This window comes from Takifugu flavidus, chromosome 1, assembly GCF_003711565.1.
Source record: "Takifugu flavidus isolate HTHZ2018 chromosome 1, ASM371156v2, whole genome shotgun sequence".
Lineage (NCBI taxonomy): Eukaryota > Metazoa > Chordata > Actinopteri > Tetraodontiformes > Tetraodontidae > Takifugu > Takifugu flavidus.
In genome coordinates, this window is record NC_079520.1 from 17,068,130 (window position 1) to 17,093,658 (window position 25,529).

The window sequence follows — 25,529 nt, forward strand, 5'->3', positions numbered from 1 at the left end:
TGATTTGCTGGCACATTCCAGTTCAAATGGCACAGGGGAACCAGTCCCTGTGTGGTTAAAAGAGTTCCTGTCTCTCATGTAAAATTAAAAAGCACTTAGACAAACATTATTGGACCTTTGCTGCTGCATGAACATTCCATGATGTCTGGCTAACACTGGTTCATATTTCTTGTACCGGTTTCTTTCATTTTTCGCTCCTCCATCAATCATTCATTGTTTTCTAACCTTCCTGTTATTATTTCAACATTATGAGGTGGGGCTCAGCGTGGGTACAGGTCCCTGTGCTGATCCTCCACAGTGTCATGTTGTCCAGGCTGACATATTTCAACAAATATTCACTCCATGCCTGAATCTGTCGACATTTCTGGGATCATCCAGTGATGGTGAAATAACACAAACTGTTTGTTTACTTCACTATCGTTAAAAAAAAAAAAAAAGTTCAAACTGACTGTAATAACACTACGTTTCCTACAATATCAAAAAAGTAATTTTATTGTTTAGTTTGATTTTAGTCGCAGGCATCATTTTAGTATTTAAAGGTAATATTATCACATAGATTCATAAAAATGAAACTCTACAATTTTTGCATCCTCATCTTCGTGTTATTGTATTTGATTCCACGCTCCTCAGTGCTGATTTCTCTGACCCTTGAGTGGGCCACAGTTTCACACATGTAACTGATATTAATTAGCATGAATCATTCATGTATGACACAACACTTTCCACAAAGTTTCACAACCATTCCTCTGAGTAAAAGGCCATTTTTATTCCAGACTTCTGACAAAAAGGCAAACTCATTTCCATCACGTTTGGACAGCAAAAGTCACCGTTGATGAGGCCAAGTGAGTTCACCGGAAAGCACCAACGTCCTCAGAAATGTTTGCACGGATCATTTCACATGCGTTTGCATGCCAATCACAGTCGGGTCCTCTTAGCCCTGAGCCGCCTGATCCGCGAGTGATAATGTGTTCCGGTCATATTGAGTGCGTAGGTGGAAAAGGTCTGTCAATTAACACTCGTCTGGGTTTCATTTCCCAGAAGAACCTCACATTGATCCAGCTCAGAAATAACAGCTTGTGGTCATCGTTGGAGTCGTCGTTGCTAACAGCTGTGCCATGTACGTCCAGCACCCCATAACTTACTGACACTGACCCTGAGCTGAAGCTTGGTCTCATCGCTGGTTTCTTCTTGCAGGCTCAGATGATGGGATACGTCTGTGTAGCTTCAGACGCTATACGTGGCGCTAAATGACTGTGTATAACGTTTCCATGATTGTTCATGAATCGGGGATCTTCTTTAAGTCCTCAAGGCATAATGCTGGGTAGAATGAGTCAGGTGTAATTATTTGAAAATGGTGCAATTTCATTTGAAATGGCTCAAGAAAACATCATTAATCCCGACTTCCATAATTTTCCCCAGACCAAATGAAAAGTTTTTAAAACACAAACAATTCAGTTCCGCCTATTCTGGATTTAAATACAGCTGAGGGGGTCTCCAGGGTCAACGTTCGTTGGGACCCAGTGATGTTGTCAGGACAGCTGTGCGGCTGAGAATGGATCTTTGGTTTGGCCTGGGCTTCATCCATTTTCCACTGTTTCCTGAGTTCTTTCAGCATTAGATGCAGTCGAGGCAGAGCGCCACCTGTCCAAATATGTGAGCTCTGCAGGGACACAGCCTGCGCTGTTTAGGGTCCGATCCAGCACAGCTGAACAGCAGCGGCTCCTGCTGAAGGCTACAGTGTCGGCCCCAGGGGCTATATGAAGGAAACAGGTGATTCACACCTTGCTTCATACTGGAGCAGCCTAGCCCGAGCCTAAAAGACCGAAAACTGGTGATCAGGTATTAGTTTAACTGCAAGCTATGATCAAAAACAAGCCAAGGCAAAAGCGTGAACTCGGAGTTTCCACTCCACCACCTATTTTTGCTGATTTGTCACCTGGAAAATGCAGCAGGACTGTTGAGGTGATGAAACAGAGCTGGTTCACAGACGTGAGAAGATCGCTGACACACATCTACACAGGACTGACCCAGGGGACCCAGGTGTAGCCTCAGTGCGCTTTGTGGTGGCCAAATAGGGACAGATTTACTGCAGAAATTCTGAGGAGAGCCAAGAAAAAACCCTAAGACTGATACAAATATGCTGGTGTTTCAGCTCAGAACCAAGTGACTTGGCAAAGACAAGCAGTAAAGCTAGTTTTCATATCCTAAATATGGTACCTGGTGAGTGACATAAGCATGAACTCTCTCCAGCATTCCCTCACACGTGAACTCCCGTGGCGTGAAAGGCGTCACCTGCAAAAACCACCACATAACCTTGGAATGTTGGCTCATATACCTATATAAAATATAACGAAAGAGCAGAACCATTGTGTTGACCACCTCTGTGCGTAGAATGGCCCGGACCGCTTCGCGCACAGCGGTCTTGTTGGTCAGGTCCACTGTCCACACGTGGGGTTTGCCAATGAATGCGTCCGCATACGGGTGCTGGGAGGAAATCTGGGGTCCGACATGTCTGGGCTGAAACCCGATCGTGTTTTGCTGAAGTTGTGGTGTTTTCGCTGCCGTACCTGTCGCGTGGTGGGCTTTCCGCTGTAGAAGCCATTACTGTCTGACGAGTGCGAGGTGCTGAAACGTGGCTGGAGGAACACGCAGCCGAGAGAGATCGCTTCAATGGGAGCGGGGCCCTCGTAGGGGAAGCCAAGACCGACAAACACCTGAGAGGGTAAGAAAAGCTTGCACGTTATTTAACGTTCGCAGTACAAGGCAAATGTTAGGAGAGATTTTACAGTTTTAGTGCTCTCCGACGAATCTGACCTTGGCTCGGCGCATTAGTTGTAGGAAGTCATCCTGACTCAGCAGGCCGTGGTTTTTGATGAAGCTTGGCAGATTAGAGGAATGTCCGGGAGGTTGATAGACCGTAGCGTGGGTCTCCAGCTCTTCACTGATCAAGCCCACATATTCAGATTTACCCTGATCATCACAACATGGGTGGGTGGGTTTAGGACAGGCTAATGCTAACACACTGGTTTCTTCTACTTACGCGTATATGCTTTATACCTGCCACATGTACTCCTGCTTGCCATAGACAACTGCTATCCTCTCTTTCCTGTTGGGATCCGTCTTTTGCTCTTCCTCACTCGCCTCCTCCGCACTCACAAATCCCAGGAAGGAGTTATCAGGTGTGTGAGCTACAGGAATGGCTACAATAAATCACTACTGGAATTGTGAAGAACACAAGCGGGCCATTCTAAATAAAAAACAATTCCATTTTTATCAGCTTAGATTCACATACTGTATGTAACAAAGCTGTTTCTGTAAGGTTGGGAAAGCAACTGCCCTTCAGGGCACTAAATCTGGTTTGAAAGATGAGTATTTACTTTAGGAGGAACATCCACATCTTTGGAAATGTCTGCAGGAATGTGTCTCCTTCTCCCCCGTCTAAATGTTTAAAAGAGGTGCTAAATCTTCACTCATTTCCCATCGCGGCAGCAGTAAATTTCCTCGCTGCTCCTTTTGTCTTCACTCATCACTGACACTTGAACTCATGTGAACTCATTTATCAGATAAGTAGAGATTTGGAACAGCATGCAGACCCGATCGAGAACACGTGATGTTTGAGACCAAGCTGTGACGTCGCTGCTCCTCGGGGAACCTAAGCAGGTGATTCAAGCTCTTTTGGCTGCCTTCAGTGTCCGTGCTTCAGCTGTCTCCTGAAAATCCAACCCTTCTCCCACTTCATTTAAAAAAGACACCCAACCGACCCTTTTCGCAGGTTTCTCTCTTTTTTCTTCTTTCCGTCCCATTTTTTCTATTTGTTGTCTCTCTATTTTTCTGCCCTTTTCTCACCATCAGCTGAAAACCATCTCTCATCCCTCAGCAGGACAAATAAACAGTGTTCCGGGCTCCGGCAGAAAGGCCCAGCGTGTCCAGCTTGCCTCCATCTCCCGGCAGGGTGGGAAAGATGACAGAGAGAGGTGTTGGAATGAGAGCTCTGTCTGGGCACCCACCTGATTCAGCCTCGGCTATAAATCCAAACACTATGAGGGGTGTGAGTAAAGAATAAGTGCTGCTTGGGAAGAAATAGTGAATATTCAGGGAGCGTATTATTTTCCATTAAGGTATTGGGAAACTATAAAATCCGTTTATATGCACCATATCTACTGATGACATGAAGAGGAAGACAGAGACTTACGGAACATCGTCATGTACTGCAGAGGCTGCAGGGCCCAGCTCCCCCACAGAGTTTTATATCCATGGCTGCGTGCATAAGTGTCCAGGTTAAAGGCCGGCTCCGTACCAAAGGAGTCCAGGATTCTGAAGCGGCACCTCCAATGATTAAAGAGAGTCCATTAAATAACTCATCGCATCTTTAGGTGTCACAATTCAGTCACAATAACACGTAAGACTTTTAGCATTTAAGGTTTCCTAAAATTAAGCAATCATAAAGAGAAAAATTCCAATAATATAAGAAAGACTGGGCCTACTGATAATGCAGGAAAGCCAGTCCCATTGCCCCATGAAGGTGAGCGAGGCCATGATAGTCGGTATAGATGAGGTCGAAGGTCAAGGGCCTCTGAATTGGACAGCTGCCACCCCCTGGTGGAGCACCTATCAGCCTGGGCCAGTCACAACAACATGTCACTGATTGCATCAGAGCCATGTAGTTAGCATGCTTGTGTCAGATGAAGGTAGCTAATGTTAACCTGTGGAGATGCTGCAGTGAAGTGCTAAAGGTCAGATTGTGACCTAAGATTGTCAAACAGGCACTGAGGTCAGCCCACTGAACCAGTTCCCCCAGAGGACCCCCTCTTTCTACCATGGCTTCAAAATGTTGCCCTGCGGTCCCGGCCAGAGCCCCTGGATACAGCAGCACCTACAGGTCCAGAGTGGAAAACGTTACCATGGGGAGCACTTTTTTGATGTCATTTCGAAACTTCATACCCTCATCTGGTTGGAGCCCACACTGCTGACCCTTTGCTTCATCCTCAGCCCGGCTCGGATCCACCGAGCAGACATCCTCTGCACTCTGGAATGTATGAAGTTCACAGCAGGACTATTGCTGTTGCTGAGGTCCTCATACAGTCGACTCAGGGTCGTACGAATCTCAGCCTGTTTAATGTCATAGCATCAAAAAGGGCATAGAACCCCTCATTTTAGAGTGGATTAAATCAATCCATACTACCTTCCCTGTAGAAGAGGGTGGCTTCTGATGCCACGGCAGAGATGAGTGGCTTCTTCCATGAGGAGGGGGACAAAAGTCCTCTATTTTGCTGAGGTATGTCAGTATAGAGCAAGCAGTACCATTCACCCCATAGAAGGCATAACAGGGGTCTGACTGCCAATGGGCCTGCAGAAACTGCGAAATAGAGGGTTAAGATACAGTAAACCTGACCCCCGTATCCAGCTTTTGGACTGCTACTGCAGTCTTACCTCTACTTTCTGTGCGCATAGCGGATATGCAGGATCCACAGGGACCTCGCAGTTTTCATCAGGCCCTGTGGAGGCTGTTGTAAGTAACATAAAGTCTGAATCATTATTCCACAACATTGACCGTCAGTATTTTTTTTTTAAAGCATCCTGGACAGATGATTTAGTGCAAGAAACAATAAAAATGTTAACGAGGTCACACAACATTTGGATGGTTCACAGCAGGGAACAGTAGTATGAAACATTAGGTAGGAGATGTGTTCTCAGAGGCCGTTTCCTGTGAGCACCCCCACCATCTACTCCCAGTGTCAATCATCTGAAATGCACACACAGACACACACTTGACCAACCTGCCTCCTACCAAACATACCCTTTTACAATGCTAGCCCATGCCAAAAGATACAATATTTAACTTTATAAAACAACCTAGTAAAACAGAAAAAACCCAAATGGCATAGCTTAGGTGTGAAAGCATGAAGAGAGTGACATATAATAGACACACATCTTAAAAAAAGTGCCTCCCTCAGCAAAAACAAGAGACTAAGTCGACACCCTAGTGAAAGGACTCCTGGGTAATTCAGCTGTGTTTTATGGGTGTGAGGTAATGCCAGAGGTGGGTGGGAGGTGGACAGGCTGCTGACGGGCAGGTGTCTGTTTGCGTGCATGTGGGTGGTGTGTGTGTGTGTGTACTGTAGGTCATACAGACACAGGCCATGTGTCCATTTTTCAGGGAAGAAAACCCATCACCACCTATCTCCACACACACACACACGCTCGCACGCTCGCACAAACTGACCGTTATGTGCTAACCCGATGTGCATGCTGACTCTTACCTGAGGGTCACCTTATAGATGTCAACTCTTTTTTTCTCCCCAGAGCCGGTTGATCAACCGTCATTCTATGGGGCTCGTTAAACTTCTATTCAAGGACTCCATCCCCCATAACCACCTGCACCCAATGCCCTTTGACCGCCCTCCCATTTGCCTCCATTATCACAGCTTGTTAATTTCACTGTGTAGTTAACGTTTAGTTAGTATTTGAACCATGTATTTCGCACAGAATGTCAATCAACCATGACAGCCAGCAACAGAATAAACTAATATTAGCCGATTATTGAACAGACAACACTGACTGTCGCCATCTTGCTGTCTGTCAACCAGCATCTAAATGACGAGTGGATCTTCACGTTGTATCGGATATAAATTAAGAACAAAATGTGTTGTGAAAAATGTTGGGTGTCAAATAAAAACCAAGCGGGGCTTCTTCCATTTCACTAGCCAGCCACTAGAGGGCAATCCAGGTGCTCTGTCCTCACCCTTGGGAGCTGTTTTTAAGAAGATAGAGAATCAGGGCTTCACCTGTGCGCAGGTTGAGGGCATCAAGAGGGGACAGCATGTGGGATTCGGGGTGATGGAGGCGGCTGAGCGTGTCCAGTTGCTGTGACACTTTCTTCAGCTCTTTTTCTACTAACTGGGCCAAGCCTTGTTGGTTCCGCCTAAAGCTGGAAGACAAAAACACATGCAGCAACACACTGCATGAACGTCCGCCATGAGACAGCATCTCCACGGTGTATGAAGGGTAAGTGCGGAATACCCCTGCAGCAGCAGGCTCAGGTGGTTTCCCGTCAGCTGACTCTTATCTCTCTCTCTGCTCAGCCTCTGCACCTGAGTGCTCAAAGCCTCCAAGCGAACAGCCAACCTATGGAATGTGTGGCCACGCTGACCTGCGTATACAGCATATACCACATGACGTGTCACACATGTACAGTATCAAACAGCCTCATCAGCAGCAGGAGTGTACAGGGAACTGCAAGTTATGCTCAGTGTATCATGAAATAGACCAGTTATGTAATGTTATTCTTTAACTGGACTGACTGCAAAACAAATACTGTACGTGTGTGTGTTTGTGTGTGTTTTCCAAGTTTCCATGGTTTCACAGATGTTGATTTCCCTGAGGGGATATTATATGACAGATAGAGATTAAATTAGTCAGAGTTTCTGACAACAGACCTGCATTTGTGTGTAACTGCTATGTGGTTTTACATTGAGAACGGCCCCCCATCCCACCCCCCCCCACCCCCACCCCCACCCCCCACACTACCACCACCCACCCACAGACAAGATGCTGACAGTTGGCAGTATATGAAGATTTCTTTCTGTTGGGGACTTCTGTGAAAACACTCCTGTAGACAGGTCAGTAATTGTGTGGTGGAAGAGAGAAACTTTATCTTTAACCTGTTTTTTCGCCACTGTTGAGATATCTGAAAACGGATCGGTTGAGAGGCTCTATACAGGCAACTTTATTGCTCTGGTTCTAGGTTTTAGTGCCACCTCCTGGTAGAGATGTGGATTTGTACCTTACGAATGACGCTTATACGGTACATTAAACACATTTTTTAAAGCTCTAGATTGCCTACGCTGTTAAAATGATGTGCATAAGTTAAGATGATTCAAATGGTAACCAATAAACTGTAAATGGTGTAGCTCTTGTCTCCATTGTTGGACTGATTTTTAGCTATTATTGTAATTTTAAAAGGTGACCTTTATAGTCCCGGTTTAATTTGCAGTGAAACTGGAAACTACAAGAAAAACATTTTAGTGGAGGCCAGCTCCAAACAAAATACTGATTTATATTAATATTTACTTTCCATCTCCCTCACCATATCAAGTCCCTCCCTGGATCTGGAAATAAGGCCACTAGGGTCAAACTGTGGTAATTTATCACATTTTTATATTAACAAATAATGACAATGCTGGCTTAAAAAAGTGTTTTCGCTGCTCAAAGTTGAGTTGATCTGTGTCCTCTTGTGGAATACAAACCCACAATGCAACACAAACTCAGTGCGTACGTTACCTTGTTCTTGAGGTGACCTTCCGGTCGCATCATCTCGGGTGATGTCGAGAGGCATCCAGAGGTTCTGCAGCAGCATGGTCAGCACCGACAGACACAGACACAGTAGCAGGCAGCCGCTAGAGGGCGCAAAAGAGCAGGCAACAGGTTTAATCGCTGGAAAACCGCAGCAGATTGCATGGCTTTGCCTTTCATTGGCTACAATAAAATGCAAATAATTCAATGGTGACAGAACTTTTAGGTAAGAAATAACCTGATCCATGTCAACCTCCTGTGGGTTCCACAGATCAGTGTTAGTAATTCATCTTTCATCAGACCAGTAAATTCACCAACGCTGAAGAGAAGGTTTAAGGCTTTCCATGTGAAATTTCATATTCACAATAAAACAATGGACCCGTTTGTTCCAAGAATCCGCAACCTGCTTCTTTCTGCATGCTTGATAACATGATAACAACTGTCAATTTTCATTGTGACACTTCTCATTTCAGCCAGTTAAAACAGGATGTGCAGTAAAAACGATTGTTACAAAAGCAAATCAGGTTAGGCAGTCTGTACCTGCGAGGCCGCAGCGCAACACGCATGACCTTCTGTTCACAGGAAGCTGTCAAAAGAAATTACAATGGGATCAATGACAAATAAACACAGTTGTAATGTTTTGAACAATGAGCAATAAGGAGTTATTTTAATATGAAAAATGTCTGCAGGCAGAAATAGATGCGATGGCTGGGTGAGAATCTGCTGTTAAATGTGTTCGATAAGCAAGAAGTGAAGAAACATTGCTGTCACCAAACAATGTTAATGACAGATGGCAACGCTTGAGAAGAAAAGATCATTCAGCACACACACACACACACACACACACACACACCTACCCACGTTCTCACCTCCTCTGGTCTTCACCCCGGCCCACTTGCAAGCCTCGGCCTCCCAAAAACTCCTACAAAAAAAAAGAAAATAAAGCTGGGGCCTGGAAGCGTTTTGCCTCCGTTTTTGTTTCACTTTCTTTCCCCCTTCTCTCGCTGTCTCAGGGCCTGGTGGTCGGCATCCTGTAGTTGCCACAGTAACCCGACTCCCCTTTAAAGAAGACAATAACCAGCGCGCCACTTAGGCCTTTCAGAGACACAATGAAGCCCACGCTATTGGGTGACACAGTTTCTTTCAGACTAGACTTAAGCCTCAGTCGTGAAGTGATACTCAATTGGCTCTTTTAAATTGCTCAAATGGGGTAAATTTCTGCCAATGAATGGCACAATACAAACACGAAACAGCGCAAATTAAATAGAAATAACAATATAGCGAGCTAGATAATAAAGAAGAAACACACAGCTGGGATTTTACCAGTGGAAAGATGTTAATTTGCTTTCAGTTTATTGTATTGCAGCACAAGTACTGTGTTCATTTACACAGATTGAGATATAAGATGGTGGCCTGAGTGCCTGTCTCTTACTTTCTTCTAAACAAGAGAAAAGCAGCTGCACCCATGTCATGTAAACACAAAAAAGGGAACATTGTTCAACCAAGGTCGGAATTTACCATTATGTTTGGTTCCCTCTGTCATATCTGCCTGAGCTGCGTATGTGCTTTCAATTAAATCAGGTTGGTTGTTGTACTGCCGGAAAAATAATCGATAATAAACACAGCTAAACCCAGTTATGCTTGTTTATGAACAATCAAAACAATTATCCAAATGATGTGCAATCCATTGCATTCGATTAATTGGTTTTATTTTTTACTATTGGAACAACTGGTGCATTATCACTTATGGTTCAACCTTTTTCTTTAAAGTTGCTGACTGCAGCAGATCGGATAATTAGGTGCATTTTTAGAGGAACCTCATCTTATTCTAATGATAATGTGCTTGTTAATTGCTCAGAGGTTTATCTGACACAGAATAACAGTTTCATAGAGCTACACCCACTCTTTATAGTACATTCGCAGTGTGTGCCGCTAACACGGAAGATTTGTTGCACTGTATAAGTGCTTTCTTGTGTTTGTGTATGTGAGATGGGCGGGCTGAAGTCTCTAGACATCAAACATTATGTGTAAGTAATGTTATGCATGCGGAACTATATAAAAGTCTTATGCAGTTTATAACTGACATTCCATACTGTTGTCACAGACATTACAGGCACAATTTACAGATGTCAGGGATAAAAAAGTATGGGGTGCTTTTTCCACAACACTGAATCACCTAAATGAGAGCTTTAAACATCATTCTTTTTTCTTTTTTTTTAAAGGGCAAAACATAGCAATTTGTTGTGCAAAAGCAATTCTGGTCCTTTAATTTTATTATCTGTGATAAGTGTCATGTGTTGCATTGAGTAGAGGACAAAGACAGGGGTTGTTATCCCGGGGAATCTAATGTACTTTCCAAGTGGACTTGTGCAAGTAAACAAATATTGAATTTTTTTTTGAAAAATGCCAGGATACTGGGTTATTTAATGCATGACCAGTTTGGCGTTTTGACTTCCAGCCCTATTAGCTATTAGGAAATGATCTGTTTGTTTGAATTGCTAGTAATGTTGCTGAAGGCTACTGGGCTGCTCGGTGGCTGTCACGTCATGAGTAAAATGAGCATTTGATCTTTTTGAACTGGGTCCTGAGCTCAGAGTAACGCGTCTGAGCCCTGTGTATATTTAGTTAACCCACCTGAGCCCCTGCAGCTCCAGCAGAGGCGCGCTCCCGAGAGACTCACTGCGCATGCCCGACAGCACTTCATATCAGCCGGGCTTCGCGTCTCAAGACACGTCGCGTCCAGGTAAGGACAACGGTGATTTCCTCAACATAAATACTTAATTATTCTTTACTTCCAGCATTTCTCGGGGGGAAACAATTCATCGTGTTCGCCGGTCAAACGATTTCCCACGAATTCTAGCTGCAATCTCATCACGCGAGCAAACTTGAAGACAGCCTCAGAATCGAAAGGACCCAAATTGGTTTACGGTCGGTCATATGTCGCTCGCATGTCGGACAGCACGCTGCATGTTCGTGCGGGTTTTACTGCTCCTTTCTTGCCCTGTCTTGCGTGTTGTCTTGTCACGCAGCTTGTGTCACGCAGCTAGTAGTCGGGCTGGCTTCTGGTTAGCTGCCGAGCCGAGCTGACAGGAGCAGCCTGCAGCTAGCTAACGCCGCCGATGCTAACCTGGCAGCTGTGAATGGAAAAGGGTGTTTCAGATGGTTTCAGGTTTAGTTTTATTCCGAGCTCTTCGCTTCCGCCAGCTCAGCTGCGTTAGCTACTGCCCTCTTGGAATAAACGGATTGCCTGGGTTCGTGCGTCACGGGGCTGGATGTGCGCAGCTTTCTGCAACTGTCGGTCCGGCAGCAGGTTAATATTTGCAGGCACAGATTTTGTGATCTTGCTGCAGCACACACCCCACCGAGGGGTTAGCCATGTTTCTGCTCCCTCCCTGCTGCTGACAAATCCAAAGAGATCCCATTAAACAACCCTAACGCTGTGGCCCCCCCTCCTTCTTTTTAGGAAATATCTGTAGTGGACATAGTCTAAACTTGGGTGTCCTGGATCTGCTGTGGGGTTAAATAGCAATTCTATCGACATTATTAGGATGCTTTTTCTTGTTCAGCTCCTAATTGGCTTATTGGCTTCATGATTACTGAGGGCCAAATGTCACAGAAGCCTTAATTCAATCCCATGTGTTGTTTCTGAGGAAACCTGATGCGGGCAGTCAAGGCCATCGTGACTGATCCATATTTACATGGAGGAATAATGTGCTGCTCTGTATCGCAGCGTGACTTGCATGAAGCTCCAGAAAAATGATTTCTTGATGGTTACAGCTGTTATTTTCAGTAAATTGCAATTGATCTTGGGCCGCACACCTCTGTGTGCTCACGGTTTTCCATTGAGAGGAGTTCAACATCGTTTTAGCATTCGGCTTTTGCAAATTGATCTGTTTCTGTCTTCCAGTAACCATCATGGGCCGTTAAGGAAAAGTCATTTCAACGCCCCAAGTATCCCTCTTCTCCACCCTCTCAGGTATTCCAGCGAGTATCCATCACCATGGCTGATGAAGAATATGGCAGCTTTGTGGACTGGAACCAAATGGGGGATCTGGCCACAAGCAGCGGCCCCACCAAGGTCGACTGTAAAGACCTAAAAGAGTTCAAACAGCTGGCTCGGCAGGGTTACTGGGCGAAAAACCACAAACTCCGTGCACAAGTCTACCAGCAGTTAATCAAAGCCATTCCCTGTCGCACGGTCACCCCAGATGCAGAAGTGTATCGCGACCTTATGGGAAACGCGGCCACTAAGAGGCAGTCCTCCCACCTTCCACTTCCGGATTTTGTGGATGGAAACCCTGTGCCACAGTACTGCCTAAAGGCCGAGTCTCTAACCTCAGTGCATCAGATTATCAGCTGCGTGGCTGGACAGTTGCCAGACATCTCCTACTGCCCCTCGCTGCCTGCTGTCACATCTCTGCTCCTGCACTTCAGTAAAGATGAAGCTCAGTGTTTCGAGAACATCAGCCGCATACTGGCCTGCAACGAGCCGGGCAAACGGCTGCTGGACCAGACTTTCCTCAGCTATGAGTCGGGCTGCATGACCTTTGGAGACCTGGCCAACAAATACTGCACAAGCGCCCACAAACTGATTGTGGCCACGGCCCAGGATGTGCTGGAGGTGTACTCGGACTGGCAGCGCTGGGTTTTGGGTGACCTGCCTTTCAGCCATATGGTCAGGATCCTGGATGTCTTCCTGGTGGAGGGCTACAAGATTCTCTTCCGCGTAGCTATAGCGCTGCTCAAGTTCTACCGCAAGCACAAGGCGGGGGTCCAGGGCAGCCAGCCGCCGCAGCAGGATTCTGACAAAGTCAGGGCGGACATTCGGGCTTTTGTCAAAGGCATCGCTTCGGTCATCACGCCTGACAAGCTGCTTGAGAAAGCTTTCTCCATTCGTCTGTTCAGCCGCAAAGAAATCACGTTGTTGCAGCTCACCAATGAAAGGTCCCTGCAGCAGAAAGGCATCACCGTCAGCCAGAAGCGGTATAATCAATATCGTGTTGTGAACACAACTTTCTGTGTCCTTAGAAACCTTCTTCCTAGCTTTCTTCACGGGGCTCTGCTAAGATCACTTTGATGTTCTCCGTCCCGTTGAGTAAATGACAGATGCACCGCTGCATTTTTCATTAGAAAATCCCTTTTGTTTTACTTTTTGTTGTGGTGTTTTTCCATTCACATCACGGTGTTATCTCTTTTTGTTTGGGGCACGTCGTCTTTAATTCCATCCGCCATCTTCTGTCCCAACCTCGTTCCATCACGGTGTTTGCTACATTGGTTATTTCACAGTTCTAGGTGGGTCTTCTTTGCTCTCCACATTCTTCATCTTTTTTTTTCAATTTTTAAAAAAAAATACTTTTTTTTTTTTTTACTGCCTTTGTATACATTAAGTGCTTGATCCTGATCGTTGACGTTTCTCTTTACTTTCTGCAGGCAAAATGTGCAGTTGGCTCTTAATCCTGACAACTTCTCCTCTGAGATTGTCACCGTGAAGGAGATGAGGGACATCTGGTCGTGGATCCCCGAGCGCTTCGCCCTGTGCCAACCACACCTCCTCTTCACCACCACCAATCATGGTTGCAGCCTGAACAGGTACAGCACGCCCGGTCTGGTTTAGGCCTAGGTGGTTCTATATTTGTGATTACACAACTCTTAGAGGTAAATGTGCATTTTCATCCCAATATTTCCACTTACAGATTTTACTCGCATTGTGAAGGTCACGAGCCCACTCTGCTCCTCATCCGCACAACAGACGGTGATGTAAGCAACAGCCAAATGAGAATCGCTGATCCTGCACATGTTCTACAAATATTAGCAGCTTACAACAATGTTTTTGTCCGGCTTCAGGTTTGTGGAGCTTTCTTGTCTACAGACTGGGAGGAGCGGAAAAGAGGTGGCAATAAGTTGAGCTTCTTTGGCACAGGCGAGTGCTTTGTCTTCAGAGTAAGTTCACTTTTAATTTTTCGTTATCCGTTTTATTTCTGATACTTAAACATTTTGGAATGTTTTGGCACAATGAAGACGTGTATGGCGTTAAAGTTGAACTGCTTGCAGTACCCGGTTTTGATCAGGAGATAGCGTCATTGGAAGACGAGTCGTTTACGTTGATTTCATGTCAGTTGGAGCATTGTGCCACTAGTCGCAAATTGACGTATAATTGGGAAAATGTAGTTTACTGTAATGAGAGTACCTCACCTGGACTGTCAGCATTGGGTTATCTGCTTGGAACTCTGGGATATGATGTAATTAAAACACAAAGTTAGATACAGCCAAGTATCCTGCCTCTCCAGTCACGTATGTATAAATAATTTGCCTTATGTGCTGATGCACAGACGACCAAGCACAGCATGTGCTTATTCTACAGTACAGGAGCAGAAACACCTGAGCCCTCAGTGTCTGACCTGGATGTCAGATGACACCTAATGGAAACTGAGACGTCTACAACAGCTGACAGCCATCTGATGTTGCCTTTTATTCCATTAGTTGATCTGTTTAGCGCAGCAATAATTTAATTTGTCTTCATCAGTGGAGACAGAAACAGTTGAAAATTGGGAGAAATATTTTGAAACTCCAAAGAATTGACTGTTGTATAAACTGTTAATATTCTGCATTCTATGCCAGCTTTGTGACTGTATTTTGCATTTATGTATTTTGTAGTTCTTAACATGCTTATGTTAATTTTAAACTTATGTGAAGAGCCAAGAGTTGGCAGTCTTAATGCAAACAAAGCAGTTAAACACAAAGTAAACATTCTTTGACCTACGCTCGGCATCTCCTCTGGCTGTGTGAGTACAAGGGAACCACACCTACATGTTCATTGCACACGAGGTTATGAAGCAAAAAGGTTTCATATGTAGTGGAGAAATTTTTTTTAAAAAAAGGTATGGGCCATTCACGTGTAAACCAGTGAACGTGTTCGTTAGACCGTAACATGAGAAGTCTTAACGATAGAAAAGAGTGACGCTACTTCTCTAAACAGTGGTCAGATTGTCACATAAGCTAAGAGGGATTAGTGGCTCAGGCTGCAGTTAAGATGAACTTATTAACATGAAATCAGTGATACTAAATCTGGTGTGTGCCATGACAAATGCTTTGCTTCCTTGTTAGCTAAAACCAGAGATGGAACGTTATGAGTGGGTCGTGATCCGCCACCCTGAGTTAGCCTCTTCAGTTAAGACCCAGGAGGAAGTAGAGCTGGCCCCCACTGACGGCCAGAACGCAGAAAACAACGGCTTAAAGCAGCCAGAGAAACCTGCCGGAGACATCTCCCCCTTCCTCTCCGCCCGCCACTTCAACCTCAACTCCAAGAATACTTCCATGTTCATGGCCGGCACCGTCGACTCCATCATAGTGGGTGAGTGGACTGGAGATTACTGGGCCAACTCAGCCATGCGTCTTTTTAATAGTGATTCATGCCAAATGTGTGCCTTTGTTGGTGTCCAGGGGGAGGTGAAGGTAACGCCCTCTACATCGACTCTGAGCTCAACCATGGCCGCACTGGCAGGTGCACCACCTTTGACAACCCGCCACTTTGTGCTGAGACCTTCCAGGTTGGGCTGCTAGAGGTCTGGGGTTTCCAGGATGCCATGAACTCGTAATACTACATAAACAATGTAGAAGCGTACAGTTATGGACCACGTGCAAATCAAACCACCCGTCCCACGTCATCATATAGGCTTAATTTATTAATGGACCTATTCTAGATTTCTTAATGGGAACAAAAATGCAATCTCTCTGTCCTTGTTTACTTTTGCATTGGCAGTTTTGTACAGTGGTGCACGTGTTTAAAGTGAAGTGCAGTACAAAGAATCCACGATTAATGAAATATGGAGCCAGTTGAGACCTTTTTCAGTTTCTATTTTTGCATTTCATCTTTGGTGTTTTGGTGTTTGAATCCCTGAATGTAAATTCAGTCACATGTGCTGTGATTTAGCTCAAAATCAGCCAAAATTCCGATGGCTCTTCTGTCCTTAAGAATCCATGTTTACCAGATGGCTCTGTCAAACTGGGTTTTTTTTTTCATGTTCTCAAGGAAATGTAAAGATGTTTTGATTTTCTGTGGATGTGTTTTTCCATGCGAATTATTGTTGTGAACGTCAGCGGTGAAGATCAGTGTTGCCATTCTTGCCACGACAAATAAACGGCAGTTTGGTTTGTTTTTTGTTTGTTTTTTTTCATACCAGAAACTATTATCTACACATTGGTAAAGAAATAAGCTGTTTTTACTTTACACATCATGGGTATTGATGAAGATCCTTTTCTGACTTTTTCCCTTTATTTCCGTCCTTTCTGATGCAAACATTGTAATGACTGTCCACAAATTGTACCCTGCTAGCCAAGTGTAGTTTCATCTGTAGGGTAAAGGTGCTGTCTTCCTGTAACTGTAATCTCTATGTGAATAAACTAATATGCTTTAAGTTCTGTTGTGTCTTCAGTGCTCATTTCATCCCATCTTCTTTTTGTCCCCACAGAGAGACTCTTCTGACAGTCAGTTGTCAGATGCCATTTTAGGGCAGCTGACCATGACTTTGACCCATTAAACCTGTATCCTTGGCTTTTCCTGCCCGTGCGTGCTCATATAACCTAAACTAGCTTTGATTGATACAATATATCAAGCTGTACTGAATATATATTTAATTGTGGAATAGAAAAGGCTAAGCGGTACTAAATGACTAATGAGCTGTCTTTGGCGCATGTCTAATTCTGTTTGGGTGTCTTGAGGAAGCTGACGGCGAGTTGCATGACTGGGAAATATTCGTCTGATATGAATCATTTATGCCTTGGATTCAAACGTCTCCATTAGCAGCAATAAGACGCAGATTAAAAAACGAATGGGCTCTTCCTTTCAGAGCCGTTAATGATGGCATAGTCTCCATCCTGCATCATGGGTGGGCTCTTCACTCAGTCTCACACAGCTAATCACATGTGCACATCTATATTTAGCTACGACTCTGAGTTGGCCTGGCGCATTTCCTGAAAATGATGCTCTCTAGCCCTTAGAAATGAGATGATTATGTGTTTAAACAGCCTGTCTTCACTAACCCCCTTCGCACACACAAACCCTAGATCAGAGAGGGGTGCAGGAAAAGCATTAAAAAATGATTAGAAATGATAGATATCAATGTAAACAAATGAAAATAATGTGGTTCTTACATCAGCTTTCATTTTGGAACCAGTCAAAAAGCACAAAGAGCCTTATAACCCAACATGAAGGTTCCACCTACGTCCACATCTACGTTCCCGTCGTGCCAGTCAGAGGTGAAGGACAACCAGGTGAAAAGCCTTTGCCACTGTGACCTTCAACACATCAGTGCATCCCCCCCCATCCCCAAAGATCATGTATTGGACATGTGTTAGGAAGGCCCTGTGATGCTGGGGTGGAATTGCATCACGAGTGAAGAGGCTTCAGTGGGGGGGTCTTCTGCTGCTGCTGACTAGACAAGAGCAGAGGGGGGCTTCCCCCCCCCCCCACACACACACACACACTTCCTAGGTCTCTGTGTGCTCTTGCTGGAAGGTATACAAGGAAGGAAGGGGATCTCCCCTCCCCCGTTGCATACAGTTTGAATTCTTTCACTTTAATGCTCCTAGTTGCTGCATATCACAGTTGAATGTTAACCACAGTGCTGCTCAGCAGATAAATGCATGTAGTTATGCAGCATGGTTAACTGTTCTGCATGTTATAAACAAAGAATAGATTAATTTGCTAGTCATAGTCCATGTTGATACATTTCAGATTTTTACTATTACTCCATTACAGAATCTTTTTTCTTCAATGTTTTTGCCCATCATTCCATCCTTTTGACGCCGACGGGTGAGGACATCAAAGGGAAACCCGCAGCGGGGCATACCAAAGACATGCTTAACGGGGGTGACCTTCGAAATAATGATTTTTTAAAAACCCAATGTGTACTTCCATACGTATTAACCGCTAAACCATTTGAGATACACACCTTTTGACCCATAAAGGTAATTTTAAAATACACTGTGTAATTAGCTAACCTTTTGCCCGCCCCCGCTCCCCGAACCGTTTCTCCCCAGTGAGGTGACACTTTCCGCTTCGCCATTTTGTGCTGCTGCGCCGGGTATTTATCGGGAGAGTCGTGACTCGCTCGGTTCACTGTCAGCTGGTCACACGCTTCCTGGTGTCGTCGACTTCAAGCCTGTGGCCTTTTCTTGCTTTCGTGAAGTGCAATTTTTGTGGAGTCCGCGTTTGACTGACTTTTTTTTTTTTTTTTTTACATTTTGTGTATTTTTATATCGTGTCCCGAAAAAAAAATGACGGACCAAGGCCCAGAATACTCTCCCTTTTTCGCAGTGATGGGTGCCTCAGCGGCGATGGTTTTCAGTGGTAATTATCACCGTCATCACTATTTACATTGACGCACATAGCAATTTGAAGAAAATCAAAATGATTGCCAAGCCATTTTCCATCTTTTTCACAGTCTTGAGTTATGCATGTATTGCACTCACTTCTTATGCTAACCTTGCTAACGTTAACGTAGCAAAGCTAGCCTTGAGTTGTATTTTCCTTAAATGTGAACATTGGACGGACAGTCAGCACTCATTTTTCATATTGTATTGTATGTATGGTGCTGTTTCGTCAGAGGTCGTGTCACGATCACCATTTTGTGTTTCGGCGGAAAAATAATGGTTATTTCCAACATGACTAGCTAGCGGATGACGACTACACAAGTTAGCCTTGACGTTAGCAAAATTTGTTGGTTTTTTTTTTTTTTTTTGGAACGGAGACGACAAACTGGGATTCGTAGTAATAACCCAGACCCGTCCAACTTAAGCGGTGCTCAATGGTCGACATTACCAAGTATTTTATGTCATTATAACGACATGCTGCTTGACCGTGCCTTGCATTATTGAGTAAGGCTTTACGCTCTGATTATTTGTATTTTTTTGCAAAGTTATATTTTGATGCAAATTGTGTGGAAAAAGGCTCCCTGTAAGCAGTGACCATTGGAAACTAGACTCAGCTGGTTTACTTCCTCATTGCTCAAAGGAATGACAGCAGATCACATGATCGTCACATGGTCGGAGCTGGGAACTGGGAACTGCCCTCCGGGACTGCTTCATTCTTTAATATGAGCAAAGTAAAACGTAACCATCAGGAATGGATGTCATCTTACTGTAATATGACTCGATTTATTACCATGCATGGATGTCTACACATGTTTCCAACACAGGCGGATGTAAAATGATGGTGGCTGCATATGGCTTTTACACTGGATGTACACAATTTTAGATAATGGATGAGTTTTTTGAATACAATGTTGTATTAGTTACTTGGCTGCTACTGGGTTTAGTTCATTTTTGAGTCAGAATTGTAGACACAGTTACTTGCTGAGCAAATGCCACTAGTAAAATTGATCCCGCTGCACCTTCAGGCAGTTAACGTCTAACATGGCTGGAATATACCTTGAACAAGCCAGCATTTCAAATTTATACACCACCAATTAAAGGCCTTGGATTCTGTCCTTTAGAGTATAACTAATCCTTAATGAATGCAAGCAGAGAGCATTTCAGGTTTACAGTTAACTATTTGAAGAGTGAATGCATTTTAATAGTGTCAATATCTTTGATGCTGTTTGCTTAAACTGTTCGTGATCAACTGTTCCGTTTTTAGAAGTGAGCGGTTTTTCCAGTTGATGTAGCCTTTGACCTTATTTTTTCCCTGAAATGAAGAGGAAGTCATCTGTAAGGGTTCCACCTCCTGTGATGTAACGGATTGCTTAAGGTGTTTGAGAACGTCTCCATGTTGCCTTGTGTATAGTGAGGTTTAAGGCAGAAGCATCGTACGCAGCGCAAAGTATTGAAAATGTGACCTTCTCGTGTATACCTTAAAACCAATTCTGTCCCAGTCACCCGGCATGTAGAACGGACATGTGAGAGATCGTCTGGAGGCCCCCTCTGCTCCGACTGAGGCCAATACAAGGACATCCCATCTGGGAGATGATCTCTGGCCATTTAAAAGGGTTCCACCCTAATATCAGTGTTTAGAGACGTATTTCAACACAAATGCACAAGCTGTTGTGCATTAAAACTGGGCGATGGTTTGAGCACTGTTGCACTACCAGAGCATACGGCTTGGTTATCTTACTGATTGTGATGTTAATGTTTAATAATGAATAATGGTCTACTAAAAAAGGAAGGTGTCAGTGTAGTATTTTGTAAAAGATGGTGAATTTTGCATCAGTGACTAGTGACTGGATTTACTTTTGTTGCCTTTCCAAGTCATCTTTCCCATCATGTTTGTGATGTCCACTATATTCTCATTAAATAATGGTTTAATCTTGTATTGATGGCAGTAGTCAGTGGAGGCGTTGGACCCGGGACCTCACGGTGCGCTGTGTCACATTGACCAAAGACCAGGAGGAGAATGGCCTTTCTTTATCAGCACCTTGGGCTGTGTGCTGGATGTTCTGTGTAATTCTGAGGCTTGTTTTTTTTCTTGTTACATTGGTTTTCCAGTATTTTATTGTGGCCAATTATTCATGTCTTGCCACAGAGCTCTAATCCGTGGCGAGTTAAAATGTCCTAAAAATGCTGTCATCAAAGTATGTAGTGTTTAAGTTGTTTTCAATAAAGCAGCCAAAATATCAAATGCTTTATATCTTAGAGGTGTCGCAAAGATGGACAGCACTTAACATTTTAGTGGGTCATTTAGTTAGATATTTAAACGTGTGCTCGGCGTCCTTCCCACCACTGCTCGCTCTTTTCTGTCCTGCCTGGTGGAACAGGAGTGCTGCCTGTGCTGTCACAGATGTTACAGCTTTCTGTGTTTCACAGGTGTTGTCTCTGGGGATGTGGTGCGCTGTCATGGTTTCCTGTGTACGTTATAGCTGCTAGAGCTCCATCTAATTGAAGGAATCGTTTACAGCTCTGCAGATATTTGTCCACTTTCAGTTTGAATCATAACCTGCTCTTCTTGCTGGACTCCTGTTTCCCCATGTGGAGCAATGCTGTATTTTCAGCAGGAACAGAAACAGATGTTGCTCAACGACCCGTTTCATTCCTGCATTCGTTGTGTCTGGGATTCTGTGGACAACCTGACCTCTTGTGTACCTCTGTTTGTCTCCCCCTCTCCAGCCTTGGGCGCAGCTTACGGCACAGCCAAGAGCGGCACAGGCATCGCCGCCATGTCCGTCATGAGGCCAGAGCTCATCATGAAGTCCATCATCCCCGTCGTCATGGCGGGTATCATAGCCATTTACGGTTTGGTGGTCGCCGTGCTGATTGCCAACAACATTGTCGAGAGGCTCGCCCTCCACAAGTGAGTCCAGCATGTGTGGCTTCGTGCTGCAGAGTTGTTGTCTTTTTTAACATGTACAGTGTTTAGAAATGATTAACAACTGTAGAGCCAGGGCCGTTAGATCACCTCCCTGATCTACTGCACGCATTAAAAGATGGAAACTTTGTCCTTTTACATGAGTCATGGTCGAGTTGAAAGTAGAGCATGTCGAGGGTTTACATCTGTCAGCAGTTGTCAGTTCAAAGTCATGCACCCTCAGACAGGAAATGGGCTGTTCCTGAGCGCAACATTAACGGTGGTCTGTCCTCTAACACTCATCTCTGTTCAGGAGTTTCCTCTATCTGGGAGCTGGTCTGAGCGTGGGTCTGAGCGGCCTGGCAGCGGGCTTCGCCATCGGCATAGTGGGCGACGCGGGCGTGAGAGGCACAGCTCAGCAGCCGCGGCTATTCGTGGGCATGATCCTCATCCTGATTTTTGCTGAGGTCTTGGGTCTGTACGGGCTCATTGTCGCCCTCATCCTGTCCACAAAATAATCATCCACAACGTCTCCGCCGCAAGATCTGTGCTCTGTTGCTGCTGGAGTGTAGAATGTGGGAAAATTTGTTTAAAAAAAAAAAAAAAAAAAGGTTCTGCCACACAAGACAGTGGGAGGAAAATGAGTTAAAATGACACCATAATTATGGTCTTATCTCAACAGTGTGTACAGTCGTGTCAGTAAACATGTAAATGAGCAACGTAGTGATTCGTCTGTCGTGTGTGCGTGTGTATCAAAGCAATTGTACGATGATTCCTTTCCACTTATTTGAGGCCTTGGTGCCAGCAGAGGCAGTCGGAGCCGACCAAAGGACCACACAGCTTCCCCTCCCCAAACAACCTGGAGGGGAGAGAATTGACACCATTTCTGCATTAATCTTGAGGATCTATTTGTAAAGAAATATGTATATTGACTAACTGTCTTTTTTTTCACAGATTTTATTTATAAGAAATTCCTCAATTAATGAAAGTCTATAATACAGCAACCCCCCCTCCAGGATATACTATACATATATAGATCTATAAATATCTAGATAGATTAAATGCACTGTGGGATACTTGTGATAAGTGGTCAGAATTCCTCTCCTCTGGGTGTAATTCTTGGTTAATAAGGTTGCCTTTGGTGTTGCTGGTGAAGTGGAAGTTTTATGTGTAGCTGTACTCTAATCATTACAGATTTTTCCCAGTGTTTTTCCTGTAGTTCTGCTCTTTGCATTAAAGGAGTGTGCCCCATGATGGGTCTCACAGTGTAATTCTCAACTCATTCTCCATTTGACTCATCCATCTGTAGATGTCCCACATCTCTCCGACATTCCAGCCATTTAGGTCCTGCATGGGTTCCAGTGTCTTGTTGCTGTTGCATTTGAAATGGAAGCGCAGGCTACTTTCAGAAGACTTCTCCAGATCAAAGTGCTGGTTTAATCCAAATGTTGAGACCGTTTTGTAGCATGAAGCCCAGCAATATTGGTGTTCTGCTCTGGGCCAAGGTTTACGAAATATCTGATTCGATTCCATCTGGAGTTTTCTGAAACTATTCCTGTCGGAGAAACGCTGACTGAAGCCCCAAGTTAAACACTGTATCAACAATATCAAAGTAATCCTGATGTGCCGACGTGTGTCACAATCAAATTAAAGATTATAACTTGGATATGACTGGCTTCCAAAGACATGTAGCATTTTTATTTATTCAATCTACAACCTTTTATTTATATAAAGATCATGTGTTCTTTTAAATTACAGAGGGTCAACATTCATATTTAGGGTGCCAACAGAAAAAGACATCAGGAGAGTGTTCAATCAATTTCAAGGTTATTTAACAGAGTCTGACAAATACTGTTGATCGCACTGAAGGTGGCGCTGTTGGGAAACGACTGTATGAAGTCTTTGCCCTCCTCCAGGCTGCTGCTGAGCAGAGGATCCAAGGGCACCGAGCCTGAAAAACACAATATCCCAATTGTGGACAGTTTGGCATTTAAATCATAACAAAATGGATGATCATTGTTAACAGTATTAGCTGAACATTGTGGTAAAACTCCATATCATTTAAATGATAGACCAAGATTTATGGAAGGGCCTGAAGCACACTTTCAATCTTAAACAGCTATAATGTAATTTGTTCCAAAAATGTTAGCAGGACAGCAGCGGTTGCCTTTGCCTTTGAGTTGCTGCACAAAGGTGCTATCTAGTGACGCCTTGTGGCCGGAAGAAGGAATTACACGAAATGACTCCCAAAGCTCACCTAAGAATACTGATCCGGTCAGCTTCGCCAACTCTTCACCGCCACCCTTTGAGAAGACGTTGCTGCACTCCTAAAAAAAACCCAACGATTTAATCAATCAAAACGCCCTGGGCACGTGATTGCTAAATACTTCATGTGGGGTTTACGTCCAAAAATAAAGTTTACACACCGAACAATGAGGACAAACAAATCCACTCATGTTCTCTATGATGCCCAAGATCTTTACTCCTGTTTTCTTACAGAAGGTGATCTCTCGTCTCACATCTCCTGTAGACACTGCCTGCAGTCAATACACAGGAGGAAAAAAAGATGTTATAATTTGATCTGCCTCTGTCTACTAAGGGTAGTTGTCCAGACCTGCGGTTACCTGAGGTGTGGTTACCAAGATGGCTCCATCTATACTGCTGTGTTTTTTCATGTTTTCCAGCACTGCCAGATGTTCATCAGACGTCCCTGGTGGTGTGTCCACCAGCAACACATCAAGTTCCCCCCAAGCAACATCTGACACAAACTGGCCAATCAAAGCTGTTGGATGTGCAAAAAAAGGGAATCTTATAGAAAACACAATCTGCAACAGTACATGATAAGATTTAGGAGTACTTTCATTATAAGAGTATACCTGTTTTCTTAGGACCCCTCCACACCACTGCTTCATCTGGGTCTTCCAGCAGGAAGCCGATAGACATAAGCGCAAGTGTCTTTTGGGCATCTGTGTAGACAGGCACCCAACCTGAGTCACACTGATGCACGTCAGTGCGCACGATGCTGAGCATGCGAGGGATGCTGGGCCCACAAAGGTCAACATCCAGGATGCCAACCTAAACGACAAACCAGCAGCAAGTGGACTCATAACCACAGTGTATTTTGAAATATTGTATTTGTACATGAATTACATCAAAATGTATGGTGACGCCAACCTGCTGCTTGCACAACTCACCTTTTTACCAGCATGCCTGAGAGCTAGAGCCAACTCTGTGGTGATGGTGCTCTTTCCTACTCCACCTTTCCCGGACAGAACCAAGACCACATGCCGGACTTGGGCCATGTTCCCGTCTCATGTGGAAATGAGGGGAAACTGGTTAATTTGACCATATTTACCGAGACACGCACAGGTAAACGTCAGCGAATCATTACATTACCGCCGGAAGATTTTGTTGTTTAAGATGTGAACACATCATCTCTCATTACATTTTTTAGGTTTCGGGATGGCTATAGTGATAATAATAACTAACCATGACTAATTATTAACAGCAGTGGCAGAAACAACCTATCTTATACACTGAGAACTATTATGAAATGTTTCATCAGCATCTCTTAGATGTAAACCATTCAAATTGCAGTTTTTCTTAAGTTTGAGTTATCTACAAATATTATCAAAACCTTCTGACCTAATTTAATCATAGCTCTCTTCTTCTTACCAGTATTTTGTTCCATATTTCAAATACAGAACTTCTCCTTACACACAGCACGAGACTACTGAACTTCCGTATGTCGTCACCCACCGTTCAGCCAATCACACACCAGTCCCATTACGATGTGCGCACGGAGGCTCAGAATGCGCATGCGCAAGGCTGGCAAGACCGGAAAAGTGAAACAAATACTGAATCAAATGTCAGGTGATCAATACAATAGTATTGAACTTGTCAACATTTCCGACCCATGTACAAAGGTTCACAATTTCACAGGGTTCACAAGTGTACCAGT

At 44.3% G+C, this 25,529-nt stretch overlaps 4 protein-coding genes across 6 annotated transcripts; 2 read left to right on the forward strand and 2 right to left on the reverse strand.

Moving 5' to 3' along the window:
- Positions 1 to 745: 745 nt before the first annotated feature.
- LOC130516317 (alpha-1,6-mannosylglycoprotein 6-beta-N-acetylglucosaminyltransferase B-like) lies at positions 746 to 11,618 on the reverse strand. 2 transcript variants are annotated; one of them, XM_057018483.1, is made up of 19 exons: positions 10,927 to 11,618; positions 9,150 to 9,214; positions 8,833 to 8,878; positions 8,281 to 8,396; positions 7,021 to 7,150; positions 6,786 to 6,928; positions 5,431 to 5,504; positions 5,183 to 5,356; positions 4,942 to 5,109; positions 4,704 to 4,873; positions 4,485 to 4,616; positions 4,193 to 4,326; positions 3,058 to 3,188; positions 2,815 to 2,970; positions 2,568 to 2,714; positions 2,380 to 2,496; positions 2,218 to 2,292; positions 1,937 to 2,097; positions 746 to 1,813 (listed from the first exon to the last, which is right to left on the reverse strand). In XM_057018483.1, the coding sequence occupies exons 1-19, from the start codon at positions 10,977 to 10,979 to the stop codon at positions 1,615 to 1,617; spliced, it is 2,391 nt and encodes a 796-aa protein (XP_056874463.1). In that variant the 5' UTR covers positions 10,980 to 11,618; the 3' UTR covers positions 746 to 1,614. The 2 variants fall into 2 exon arrangements, with proteins under 2 accessions (XP_056874463.1, XP_056873665.1); XM_057017685.1 differs by having other exon boundaries at positions 2,365 to 2,496.
- Positions 10,879 to 16,710, forward strand: tbc1d24 (TBC1 domain family, member 24). 2 transcript variants are annotated; one of them, XM_057019710.1, is made up of 7 exons: positions 10,879 to 11,035; positions 12,200 to 13,275; positions 13,723 to 13,881; positions 13,986 to 14,049; positions 14,137 to 14,232; positions 15,397 to 15,643; positions 15,733 to 16,710. In XM_057019710.1, exons 2-7 carry the CDS (start codon positions 12,293 to 12,295, stop codon positions 15,885 to 15,887), a joined length of 1,704 nt encoding a protein of 567 aa, XP_056875690.1. In that variant the 5' UTR covers positions 10,879 to 11,035; positions 12,200 to 12,292; the 3' UTR covers positions 15,888 to 16,710. The 2 variants fall into 2 exon arrangements, with proteins under 2 accessions (XP_056875690.1, XP_056876469.1); XM_057020489.1 differs by having other exon boundaries at positions 11,024 to 11,047.
- A 1,666-nt stretch (positions 16,711 to 18,376) lies between these two features.
- atp6v0cb (ATPase H+ transporting V0 subunit cb) lies at positions 18,377 to 23,239 on the forward strand. Its single transcript, XM_057025568.1, has 3 exons — positions 18,377 to 18,640; positions 21,391 to 21,574; positions 21,882 to 23,239. Exons 1-3 carry the CDS (start codon positions 18,568 to 18,570, stop codon positions 22,084 to 22,086), a joined length of 462 nt encoding a protein of 153 aa, XP_056881548.1. The 5' UTR covers positions 18,377 to 18,567; the 3' UTR covers positions 22,087 to 23,239.
- A 1-nt stretch (position 23,240) lies between these two features.
- On the reverse strand, positions 23,241 to 25,383 carry nubp2 (nucleotide binding protein 2 (MinD homolog, E. coli)). The gene is made up of 7 exons (XM_057025450.1): positions 25,244 to 25,383; positions 24,763 to 24,878; positions 24,445 to 24,643; positions 24,193 to 24,350; positions 23,995 to 24,105; positions 23,826 to 23,895; positions 23,241 to 23,519 (listed from the first exon to the last, which is right to left on the reverse strand). The coding sequence occupies exons 1-7, from the start codon at positions 25,257 to 25,259 to the stop codon at positions 23,380 to 23,382; spliced, it is 810 nt and encodes a 269-aa protein (XP_056881430.1). The 5' UTR covers positions 25,260 to 25,383; the 3' UTR covers positions 23,241 to 23,379.
- Between the last annotated feature and the right edge of the window lie 146 nt (positions 25,384 to 25,529).

Excerpts from the sequence above, each read along its gene's own strand:
- LOC130516317 (XM_057017685.1), bottom strand. The coding sequence starts at position 10,979 with ATGCGCAGTGAGTCTCTCGGGAGCGCGCCTCTGCTGGAGCTGCAGGGG. Across the intron at positions 4,874-4,941 it reads TGGGCTCCAACCAGATGAGG|GTGCTGCTGTATCCAGGGGC; the intron begins GTATGAAGTTTC and ends CTGGACCTGTAG. Across the intron at positions 2,293-2,364 it reads CAGAGGTGGTCAACACAATG|GTGACGCCTTTCACGCCACG; the intron begins GTTCTGCTCTTT and ends TGGTTTTTGCAG.
- tbc1d24 (XM_057019710.1), top strand. The coding sequence starts at position 12,293 with ATGGCTGATGAAGAATATGGCAGCTTTGTGGACTGGAACCAAATGGGG. Across the intron at positions 13,276-13,722 it reads ATCACCGTCAGCCAGAAGCG|GCAAAATGTGCAGTTGGCTC; the intron begins GTATAATCAATA and ends TACTTTCTGCAG. Across the intron at positions 14,233-15,396 it reads GCGAGTGCTTTGTCTTCAGA|CTAAAACCAGAGATGGAACG; the intron begins GTAAGTTCACTT and ends CTTCCTTGTTAG.
- atp6v0cb (XM_057025568.1), top strand. The coding sequence starts at position 18,568 with ATGACGGACCAAGGCCCAGAATACTCTCCCTTTTTCGCAGTGATGGGT. Across the intron at positions 18,641-21,390 it reads AGCGGCGATGGTTTTCAGTG|CCTTGGGCGCAGCTTACGGC; the intron begins GTAATTATCACC and ends CCCCCTCTCCAG. Across the intron at positions 21,575-21,881 it reads GAGAGGCTCGCCCTCCACAA|GAGTTTCCTCTATCTGGGAG; the intron begins GTGAGTCCAGCA and ends ATCTCTGTTCAG.
- nubp2 (XM_057025450.1), bottom strand. Across the intron at positions 24,351-24,444 it reads GAGGGGTCCTAAGAAAACAG|CTTTGATTGGCCAGTTTGTG; the intron begins GTATACTCTTAT and ends CACATCCAACAG. Across the intron at positions 23,896-23,994 it reads TTGTTTGTCCTCATTGTTCG|GAGTGCAGCAACGTCTTCTC; the intron begins GTGTGTAAACTT and ends GGTTTTTTTTAG.